This window comes from Ruditapes philippinarum, unplaced genomic scaffold (genome assembly GCF_026571515.1).
Source record: "Ruditapes philippinarum isolate M1 unplaced genomic scaffold, ASM2657151v2 ctg2125_1_1_1_1, whole genome shotgun sequence".
Taxonomy (NCBI): domain Eukaryota; kingdom Metazoa; phylum Mollusca; class Bivalvia; order Venerida; family Veneridae; genus Ruditapes; species Ruditapes philippinarum.
In genome coordinates this window covers 81,728-94,127 of record NW_026856260.1, presented here as the reverse complement: position 1 = coordinate 94,127, position 12,400 = coordinate 81,728, and the positions used below count along the sequence as shown (strand labels likewise).

The window sequence follows — 12,400 nt, the reverse complement described above, 5'->3', positions numbered from 1 at the left end:
CATCTTCTAGTGAGTGTCTACCAAGTTTGTTCAAATAAAAGCCCTGGGGTCAAAATTGGCCCCGCCCCGGGGGTCATTGATTTTCCCTATATGCATATAGTAAAAACTTAAAAATCTTCTTTTAAAGAACTGTAAGAGCTAGAGTTTAGATATTTGGCATGAAACATCTTCTAGTGAATGTCTACCAAGGTTTGTTCAAATAAAAGCCCTGGGGTCAAAATTGGCCCCGCCCCAGGGGGTCATTGATTTTCCCTATATGCATATAGTAAATACTTAAAAATCTTCTTTTAAAGAACCCAAAAAGCTAGAGCTAAGATATTTGGCATGAAACATCTTCTAGTGAATGTCTACCAAGTTTGTTCAAATAAAAGCCCTGGGGTCAAAATTGGCCCCGCCCTGGGGGTAATTGATTTTCCCTATATGCATATAGTAAAAACTTAAAAAATCTTCTTTTAAAGAACCAGAAGAGCTAGAGCTTAGATATTTGGCATGAAACATCTTCTAGTGAGTGTCTACCAAGTTTGTTCAAATAAAAGCCCTGGGCTTAAAATTGGCCCCGCCCCGGGGGGTCATTGATTTTTCCTATATGCATATAGTAAAAACTTAAAAAAATCTTCTTTTAAAGAACTGTAAGAGCTAGAGCTTAGATATTTGGCATGAAACATCTTCTAGTGAATGTCTACCAAGTTTGTTCAAATAAAAGCCCTGGGGTCCAAATTGGCCCCGCCCCAGGGGGTCATTGATTTTCCCTATATGCATAAAGTAAAAACTTAAAAAATCTTCTTTTAAAGAACCCAAAGAGCTAGAGCTAAGATATTTGGCATGAAACATCTTCTAGTGAATGTCTACCAAGTTTGTTCAAATAAAAGCCCTGAGGTCAAAATTGGCCCCGTCCCGGGGGGTCATTGATTTTCCCTATATGCATATAGTAAAAACTTAAAAAATCTTCTTTTAAAGAACCGTAAGAGCTAGAGCTTAGATATTTGGCATGAAACATCTTCTAGTGAATGTCTACCAAGGTTTGTTCAAATAAAAGCCCTGGGGTCAAAATTGGCCCGCCCCAGGGGGTCATTGAATTTCCCTATATGCATATAGTAAAAACTTAAAAAATCTTCTTTTAAAGAACCCAAAGAGCTAGAGCTAAGATATTTAGCATGAGACATGTTCTAATGGGTGTCTACCAAGTATGTTCAAATAAAAGCCCTGGGGTCAAAACTGGCCCTGCCCTGGGGGTCATTGATTTTCCTTATATACATAGCAAAAACTTAAAAATCTTCTTTGAAAAAACCCAAATAACTAGAGTTTAGATATTAAGCATGAAACATCTTTAAGTAAATATCTACAAAGTTTGTTCAAATAAAAGCCCAGGGGTCAAAACTGGCCCTGCCCGAGGGATGTCATTGTTTTTAACTATATGTGTATAGTGAAAACTTAAAAAATCTTCTTTTAAAAAACCCAATGAGCTAGAACTTAGATGTTTTGCATGAAACATCTTCTTATGGGTGTCTACCAAGTCTGTTCAAATAAACAAATAAAAGCCCTTGGGGTAAAAATTGGGCCGGGGGGCGGGGGACGGGGGCTATATACAGTTGAGCGACCTCAGGGCCATCATGGCCCTCTTGTTTTATATAGACGATTGTCGCCCTTCGTAAAGACAGACATCTATGAAATATCAGATTATAAAAATTGGTCTGTCTTGCCGTTGAAATATTGAGACATACTTAATTATAGCTTTTATAAAATTATATAATATTGGAATGCATAATTATATTATTAGTTATACATTAAGTTGCTGACTGGATAAATGGGAGGATATAGCCTGAATGAGATAAAATGACTGACCTGAAATAAAAGATAACCCTTGGCTAGGGCCTCGGGACAGATTTATCTTATTCAGGTTATATCCTCCCATGTATTCCATCTGAGTACTTGTATAACAAATTCATTATAATACAAATTATTATGGACAACAAGTTCATAACCCAACAACTTTAGACTGTTTCCAAAGAAGCACAGGAAAAATACGTACATTATCAATAACACGCCAATGCTGTGTATTACATAAATGTAGTTTAAATAAAGGGATCGTCATCTTGGCTTATTACATAAAAAGTAGTTCAAATAAAGGGGTCGTCATCTTGGCGTATTACATAAAAAGTAGTTCAAATAAAAGGGTCTTCATCTTGGCTTATTACATAAAAAGTAGTTCAAATAAAGGGATCGTCATCTTGGCGTATTACATAAAAAGTAGTTCAAATAAAGGGAGTGTCATCTTAGCGTATTTCATAAAAAGTACACGTAGTTCTGATAAAGTGGTTGTCATAACGATTTAACTTTTAACTATTGTTTGGAAGTAATGATATTTGAATCACGAAATGTGCAGTAAGGAACAGAGTGCATTAAAAAAAAATTTAATCACACGCATTTCAAGTTACCTAACCGTCTACAATGTAGAAAAATATTATTATTTCTGCATACTTCGGTTCATCACAGTATATACACAGCATAAGTATTGTGTAAGCAAATCAGAATTTGAGAAATTCATTTGCATTATTATAATGAAATGGACTATATATCTTGACCTTTTTGTACTTAAAGTTTAAAATGACTTTAACAATTGTACACAGATAACACATCATGTTATCACTTCTCACCAAGGAACATGTTATATCTTGTGATAAATAATGTAACAAGTTGCAGGAAGATATTGTTTATAGTAAAGTATAGCAAAAATGTCTTTATAAATTCCTGCTTTTTTTTTGGTTTCCTCATTTTAGCATGATAAATTCCTGCTTTTTTTATATTGTTCATTTGATAGTAAATGGAGTAAGGATTATAGGTATGATATTTAATATACTTAAATTTTGGTTTAAGAATTTATATCATATAATATTATAATTATGTTAGAGTTTTTAAATCACCAATTGGGTCTGTAATACATGTACATGTAAAATGATGTATAATAGCATACAGTTACAATTTTTAAATAAATGAAATTTTAATCTGTTTAACTGCCTTAATGAACTCTACGTCTATGAACAGGCTCAATCAAACCAAGTTTGCAACATTTTCAATTTTGCTGTGTTGGGTTTTCTATTTGGGGATTCTGTTTTTCTCTACAAATGATAAAATGAAAGGTTTTGTTTGGGTTGAAAGATGGACAGGGTTAAATTGAACAAAGTCCCCACTCCCCACTATTTTCCAGGAAGTGTGTGTGTGTGTGTAGGGGGGAGTTCTGGACTTAAAAATTATTCGTGTGTCAATGAAAATCTAATGAACATCTCATGATCTGTATGAAAAATTTATGCTCTCAGAGCTTTTGAAACATACAATTTAATGTTTGCTGCAATTAATGAGGTACATACATGTATGTTATATAATGTTTCCCATATACCTGATACACTACAGCAATCTATTATTTAATTGTTTTAAATGATTATTGATTATGAAGACTTTGTATATGCATTGAAAATATGGTATCATTTTAAATCTGAACCATTCCACCTTGTGGTTGTGGGGATTGCCTTTGAGGGTTGAGGCATCAGAATTGCAGCCGCCGTTTAACCCTGATGATGATCGTAAGAGGCGACTAAATGGGTTAGAATTACTGGAGTCTATGCTTCTCTTAGCTCCAGCAGGTAAGGTGGTTTTGACCACTGGTGTTGCTTTAAGTTTGTAACACCTGAGGTTAGCGAAAATCATCTTTCCTGTTTTGGCGCCAAATTTATACCATGTCTTGCTAAATTTGTAACAATTTGTCTTGCTAAAATGTCTGGCTAAATTTGTACCATGTCTGGTTCAATTTAAATATTGATTACAAGCAATTGCTACTTCAAGTTACTGTACTGTTTCGGAAGCCTTAATATTTGAACTTGTATCTTCCTTGCATTAACACCAGAAGGAGACTGGTTTATACTGTGTGCCATTTGTATAAAATCATGAGGGATGGAATGTTCTGGTACTATATAACTATTTTCAGTGCTTTGCTTGAAACTTATTACTGATAACGCTTTAAATTATAATATGGGAGAACACAAAGAAGAGGTAACATATTACATTACTATATAATGGACATACAGACAAACAGGCAGACAAAGAGACGTGACTTGTTCCTGTTACCTCTTAAAGGGTTGGTTTTAGAGGGGTTTCTCCTCCCATAAATTTCTGATCAACTTGCACAAATAATCATTAAGTTGAGTGGATAAAAACAAGTCTTGCACAAGAAATATGAACTAATCCACTCATGTTGTGACCTCGTCTGATGTGTATACTGTGTCAATATAATAGTAATTCTGGTTTAAGTACGTTTTTAAAAGTACACAACCTACTTTATGTGAGATATACATTGTGCCATTAACCTAGTTTTTAACCTAGGTTTTGTTCAGTCACTTGCTAATATATCCAATTAATGACATGTATAAATGGTATATGTTTATAAATTGTGGTAAACAACTTGAGTGACAGCTTATAGAACAATAAATATTGTATTGAATAAAATTTTAATGAATTTTAGTTCTAGAATAGTAAATAAAAAATCATAGTTTTTGTTTTTTTATCTTGATTGGTATTTTTTCTTAATAGTTTTTTTTTTTCTTTTTGACATGTGATTTGTTATAAACATGGAAACTTTGGGGTCCCATTTTTCAACATAACATTGACACATGTGTGTTGATATTGCAGATGGGACCATACAGGTGAAATATTTCGTAGCCACTAGAATTACAGGATTATGGCACGTGAGCAGATAAGCTTGGTCTCTGTTGTCGAGGGCAACGGTAGTGATGGAAAAGAACAGCAGTTGGAGTACCAGTGCAGGGAGTATACAGAAATAACTGCCGAATATGAACCGTCGTGTCTCCAACAATGTAGTAATAAGCTGATACAAGTGTTAGAGGACACCTTTTACAAGTAAGTGTGTTGTTTATGTTGTTTATTGTTGGTTACTTGCTGCTACTGAAAGCCTGGCAGTTCTGCTCATCCGTGTAGTCTGACCAGGCCCTATACTGTTAGTAAATCAATTGTTTATGCCCCCCCTCTTCAAAGAAGTGAGGGCATATTGCTTTGCATTTTTCCGTGCGTCAGTCAGTAGACCAAATGGTTTCTGATCAATAACTAAAGAACTCTTAGGCCTAGGATCTTCAAACTTGGTATGGGGGGTTTTTTCCCTGACCAAATATGACCCCTGTTTAAAATTTTTTGGGGCTTTAGATCAAAGGGTTTAAAATTTTCATTGAAAAGTCAAAAAAGGTTTTCCCAAATAATAGCTAAAAAAAAGTCCCGGGGCCTTTTAACCCTTTAAAATTTTTGACCTTTGTGCATTTTTCTTTGGGCTGTAAAATGACCCCTATTGATTTTGGGGTCAAAAGTCATATTGACCTTGTAGGTCAAAACAGTTTCCGATCAATAACTTGACAACCCATGGACCCTTGACCTTCAAACTTCACAAATGCATTGCTTTTGGTCAGAAGATGACCTTAATGGATTTTTGGAGTCAAGGGATTAGAGGTCAAGATCAAATTGACCTTATAGGTAAAAAACACTTTGTGATCGACATTTCAACAACTCATGGGCCCTTTACCTTCAAACTTCATAGGTGCATTGGTCTTGGCCAGTAGATAACCCCTATTGATTTAAGGGTCAAAGGTCAAAGTCACAGTGACCTTGTACATAAAAATGGTTTCCGACAAATAACTCAACAATTGAAGATGCCTTGGTTAATTTTTTTTATTATACTGAAAATGCTTTTGGTAAACACATGTATATCAAATTGGCTTTCATTAAGGAGGCCAAATTAATTCTGTTAATTCTTCCAGTTTGAATAGTAGGTGATCCAAAACAGCTGAGAGACCATATTATCAGCCACTTCTGTTGATGAAATTTAAGGAATTTAGCTAATCAATTAAACAGAACCATTTATAGAATGTTATTTAATGACTGTCTCATCCTCATGTCCACAGTATTAACATGTAGAAATTGACCTATATTTAAAGAGCTTAACCCAGTTCTTGATTCGTACATTGAACTGTCTGTACTTAACCCAAAAATGGTAGCATAAACTAAATATGCTCTACCTGAAAACTAATAGTGAGCTGGTGTAAAAATTTATGAATTCTGTGACCTATTATTCATTAACCCATTGGTGTACCATTTCTTTTTATAATATGTTTTCATGCATAGATAATGAGGGTAATATCATCCTTATATGTAGTCAGAGTTTTCATTTTAATTTGAGGCAACAGACTGAGTGTTTTAGCATAAAGTTATATGTTTTTATAAGATTGCTCAAGGTTCTATTCAAGGTTGTGAGATATCAAACAGAAAAGTGGCATAATAGATACTGAAATTTCTCAAATCTTTCATTAACATGTATTACCTTAATATGTTATGCTTATTTTCAGTATGAACATCTATATTAATATAACATAAAAACTTATTATGTATTATTTCCTTGCATTTTCATTATAAATATCTGTTTATCAAAGGCTAGGTCTGCTGGTTGCTAGGCACCCAATTATCACCATAATCATATCTCTGTTGGTCTGCGGACTTTGTGGTGTAGGCCTATCAAAATTCGAACAAACAAAGGATGATGCAAAGTTGTGGGTGCCAAAGTCGTCAAGAGTGCTACCAGAGAAAGCATGGGTGGATGCAAACTTTCCCGAGAAATATCGCTTTACTTCTATCATTGTAACGGCGCACAATGTCCTTTCACCTTGGGCTATCAATGCTGTATGACTTTTTATATTGCTTATCTTTTTATATATGCAGCACTTTAATAACTAAATAATGGTCCGTTTCCAACGATCATTTGAAAAGTATGTAACAACGTATTAATTATAACTTTCAAACATTATATTTAGTATTATCATATGCTTTTATTTATAAAACTCTTGCTGTGATAATTTCTTGTTATATTTATAGTTTCTGTCAGAATTCTCTGTTTTCTCATGTATGTACTGATATTTTTTAGTTACTCTTTGTCCTCATATAACACTGATACTCTTTGTCCTGATATCCAAATTACTATTTGTTCTGATACATCAAAGTAACTATTTTTCTTGATATATCAAAGTTACCTTTTGTTCTAATATATCAAAGTTAATTATTGTCCTGATTAAAGTTACTCATTTCCCTGATATATCAGTGTTTCTCATTGTCTTGATCTATCAAATTTACCTTTGGTCCTAATATATCAAATTTATGTTTTATCCTGACATTTCAATGTTACTGATTGTCCTGATATATCAAAGTTACTCTTTGGCCTAATATATCTAAGTTACTCTTTGTCCTAATATATCAAATTTATGTTTTATCCTGACATTTCAAAGTTACTGATTGTCCTGATATATCAAAGTTACTCTTTGTCCTAATATAACAAAGTTACTCTTTGTCCTGATATATCAAAGTTACTCTTTGTCCTGATATATCAAAGTTACTCTTTGTCCTAATATATCAAAGTTACTCTTTGTTCAATATATCAAAGTTACTCTTTGTCCTAATGTATCAAATTTATGTTTTATCCTGACATTTGAAAGTTACTGATTGTCCTGATATATCAAAGTTACTCTTTGTCAAAATATATCAAAGTTACTCTTTGTCCTAATATATCAAATTTATGTTTTATCCTGACATTTGAAAGTTACTGATTGTCCTGATATATCAAAGTTACTCTTTGTCCTAATATATCAAAGTTACTCTTTGTCCTGATATATCAAAGTTACTGATTGTCCTAATATATCAAAGTTACTCTTTGTCCTAATATATCAAATTTATGTTTTATCTTAACATTTCAAAGTTACTGATTGTCTTGATATATCAAAGTTACTCTTTGTCCTAATATATCAAAGTTACTCTTTGTCCTAATATATCAAATTCATGTTTTAACCTGACATTTCAAAGTTACTGATTGTCCTGATATATCAAAGTTACTCTTTGTCCTGATATATCAAAGTTACTCTTTGTCCTGATATATCAAAGTTACTCTTTGTCCTAATATATCAAAGTTACTCTTTGTCCTTATATATCAAAGTTACTCTATGTCCTAATATATCAAAGTTACTCTTTGTCCTGATATATCAAAGTTACTGATTGTCCTAATATATCAAAGTTACTCTTTGTCCTAATATATCAAATTTATGTTTTATCTTAACATTTCAAAGTTACTGATTGTCTTGATATATCAAAGTTACTCTTTGTCCTAATATATCAAAGTTACTCTTTGTCCTAATATATCAAATTTATGTTTTATCCTGACATTTCAAAGTTACTGATTGTCCTGATATATCAAAGTTACTCTTTGTCCTGATATATCAAAGTTACTCTTTGTCCTAATATATCAAAGTTACTCTTTGTCCTAATATATCAAATTTATGTTTTATCCTGACATTTGAAAGTTACTGATTGTCCTGATATATCAAAGTTACTCTTTGTCCTAATATATCAAAGTTACTCTTTGTCCTAATATATCAAATTTATGTTTTATCCTGACATTTGAAAGTTACTGATTGTCCTGATATATCAAAGTTACTCTTTGTCCTAATATATCAAATTTATGTTTTATCCTGACATTTGAAAGTTACTGATTGTCCTGATATATCAAAGTTACTGATTGTCCTGATATATCAAAGTTACTCTTTGTCCTAATATATCAAAGTTACTCTTTGTCCTAATATATCAAAGTTACTCTTTGTCCTGATATATCAAAGTTGCTCTATGTCTTATTTGTTCTAATATATCAAAGTTACTTTTTATTGTAATATATCAAAAATTCTCTTTGTCCTGATGTGGCAAAGTTACCTTTCATTCTAATATATCAAAGTTATTATTTTCCAGGTTTAGAAAGTTAAATTTGTCCTTATATATCAAAGTTACTCTTTATCCTGATACATGAAAAACTACCCTTTGTCCTGATGTAATATCAAAGTTACTTTTTGCCCTGACATCAGAAATGTACTTAAATGTTGCAAACAAAACTGTCAGATATCGAATTGTGTTATTAAAGATTTTTTCTCCTCATTGTCTTCATAAGTCAGTTATTTCATAGTCCAAGTTATATTACCTTTAAATATCAAAGATTGCTTTAATATAGACATGTTTACTCTACAAGATTGTATTTACCTTCTTATAAATCTACTTCAACTTTTGGGTTGTTTTTTTTGTCTTTATTTGCTGTTGTGCAAATGCAAGGTTTGAATGTATTTACTCCTTTTAAACAAAACATGGCATATACATGACTTTTATTTCATATCTAAATTTTTGCTATCCCCTCTTCTTCTGTCATAAAGTATGAAAAAATATTAGTAGATTGAAAAAAAAATCATAAAATCAGATATACTTTTCTATCCACTTCACATATTCTTGTGGTTCCAGTCATGTGAACATTACAAAATTTAAGTTTTAGTCATTACACTTAATCTGAAAATTATGTTCTTTATCAAGATTATCATAAAAAAAGTTATCATAGTTTAACTATGTGTGAAGATCAGATTTTATGGCTAGGGAAATGGGGATGCATGTATCATATTTTCTGATTTTCAATTTTTATTGGATAATGAATGATCATGTTAAATGCTGATGATTTGGTTACAGATGTATGACATGTACCTCCAGTCTCGACTAATGGTATTACCCGGGTTTGAATCTCTGGATACCATATGTGTTAAGTAAGTATATATAAAGTAGTTCCAGAACACGTACATATAAAGTAGTCCCAGAACACTTATATCTGGCATTTAATTTTCTATACTCTTTTGTAGGAGTCAATTAATGATAAGAAATAGTTCTTAAGTCACATATTGAAAATATGACCTTGACCTCTAAAATCAATCTTATTTAAGTTCTTATGTTTACTTTAGCATAGGGTTTAATAAAGGAGCTGATTTTAATCAGATTGCCTCTAAATATCTTCAACAGACACAAACTTTACATTGTAGATCATCATTCATCAAACCTTCTGTTAGCTAGCTTCAATAGTTTCTAATAATTATTAAGATATTCTGTGTCACTTAACAAATGATACTGTTTTAACTTTTTTTCTCGATGATTTTGTTAGAGTTGGTCGTCACTGTAGAGTACAGAGTATACTAGAATTATGGCAGAACAATGGGACACTCATACGTAAACTTAGCATGGCAGATGTGCTCAAGAAAGTAAACTCGGATGTTAAATACAGGTAATGTTACACGGGTTGACCTTAGCAGTGATTTAAGGGTAGAATTTTGCCTTTTTTTGCTCTGCCTGTAGTGCCCTCCCACATTTTTAGCTCGACTTTTCTATGAAAAGGGGAGCTATCCTACTCGCCCCGGCGTCGGCGTTGGCGTCACACCTTGGTTAAGTTTTTCGTACCACCCCACTTTATTTCAGAAGTATTACAAGTATGGCTTTGAAACTTACCATACTTGTTCACCATCATAACCTCCATCTACAGACAAGAGTACATAACTCTGTCAAGGTTTTTGACAGAATTATGGCCCTTTTTTGACTTAGAAAGTGTATTGAGCTTGGTTAAGTTTTTTGTACCACCTCACTTTATTTCAAAACCATTGGAGGTATTGCTTTGAAACTGACCATACTTGTTTACCATCACGACCTTCATCAACAGACAAGAGGACATAACTCTGTCAAGGTTTTTGACAGAATTATGCCCCTTTTTGACTTAGAAAATACATTGAATATGGGTAAAATCCACTTATTGCCTTAACCCTTTGAGATATTGCTTTGAAACTTTTAATGCTATTTCACATCATTACCCCCATCTGTACGCAAGAGAAGGTAACTCTGTCAAGGATTTGTTTTAAAAAAATTAAGGCCTTTTATCGACTTAGAATCTTGGTTAAGTTTTTAGTACCAGTCCACTTTTTGACTGAACTGTTTGAGATATTAATTTGAAAGTTGGAATACTTGTTTACAATCATGATTCCCAAACATGTCCAGGAGAATTCAGTAAAATAATTCTTCACTAAATATCTTAATGCTCATGGCCATTGTCCACTTTAAAAATACAGAGATTCTTGTATTGCCTTTTACTGCAAAAACTTTTTTTATTGGCAAGCAATAAAAAAGTCGAGCGCGCTGTCTTACGACAGCTCTTGTTTTGTCCTATTTCCATTTGGTGCCCGACTGGGTGTTTTACTGGTGGTACTATGTTGGGGAATGTTGACAGGGGGCTGTATTCGGTTAATATTGCTCTCCATGTTGAAGTGTATAATGCTATATCTGCTGAAGTATTTGATGAAAAATTAAAAAAAAAGTAGAATTATGTTGTTTTTATAACCTTATGGTTGCTTCTTATAAGATTTGTAACATGCAATGTCTATGTAATTTAATGTACATGAATATTGTACCGAAACAGAATATTCTGAGAAGAAAAAGGTATGCAGTTAGCTTATAGAGCTTGAGCCTTGAGGTCTTCCTCCACTAGTAAAGCTGAAATGTCACAATATGACCATTACAGTGTTGTTGCAATGTAAGACCCAACCAATTAAAAAAATTCAAGCAGAAGTCAAAATTGGAACAACCTGCATTTTACTCCTTGCTATACTGAAACTTTTTATTTTTTAATTCAATCAATTCATTTCAATTAGTCAACAACCAAAGATTTTTGTATAGAACAAATCCAACCTATAGGTTACTTGACTCAAGTAAGGGAGGACACTTTTCTTGATGATTTTTTTGTGTAATTGAAAAGGTCAATAGGGAAAGAAAATCATTTCTTATTTGATTACTGGTTTGAATTAAAGATACAAAATCAGTAAACCACATATGATGAATTGCAATTTGACAAGCTATCTTATCTCACGGCTAAGAGTAAACAAGGGTGTTTGTATATTACACAGACATCCATTACTAGTATCCCAGTAGAATATTATGATGTCATTATAATAATCAATGAGCTCATGTTTGTATTAAAATTTTTGTTGTCATCAGGTCAAAGGCTCCCCTTTAAAACAACATACCCCTTTTGAAGAAAATAATAGATAAGTGAGTTACCAAGAAGTTTGCATTTTATCATCAATATCGGAGGAAATTTAAACTGAATCTTTATTATACTTAAATTCTAATTAGATTTTAACTTCCAGTATAATGATTACCCAGTGGAAAATGATAAAAACATCGTAAACATTTTCTTTTCCCTTTTCTTTTGGATGATTTTTGATAGTTGAATGAAAAAGTACACCCCACAAAGGGGATGGAATATACAGTCATACTTGCCAAAGTGACCACATTTAAGTGACTTTTATTTTTAGCAACCACTTTTTAATTCCCCCTGATCATTTTCTTTATATATATCTTTTATGTCTTGAGCATCCAATGTCATAAAATAATGAAATTAAATTGGAAGGTTCGTTGTTTTCGCTATTTTTGTTTTGGGACCAGAATTGATACATTGACACAAATTGTA

The 12,400-nt window shown here is 32.5% G+C and overlaps 1 protein-coding gene across 1 annotated transcript in view; it reads left to right on the top strand.

The window, feature by feature from the left end:
• Positions 1-2,689: 2,689 nt before the first annotated feature.
• LOC132745996 (patched domain-containing protein 3-like) overlaps positions 2,690-12,400 on the top strand; it is a 35,197-nt gene continuing 25,486 nt past the window's right edge. The window contains exons 1-5 of the mRNA XM_060735029.1: positions 2,690-2,839; positions 4,681-4,908; positions 6,483-6,729; positions 9,589-9,662; positions 10,052-10,171. Coding sequence (XP_060591012.1) covers positions 4,730-4,908; positions 6,483-6,729; positions 9,589-9,662; positions 10,052-10,171 — 620 coding nt within the window. The 5' untranslated portion in view covers positions 2,690-2,839; positions 4,681-4,729. The remainder of the gene's footprint in view (positions 2,840-4,680; positions 4,909-6,482; positions 6,730-9,588; positions 9,663-10,051; positions 10,172-12,400) is intronic.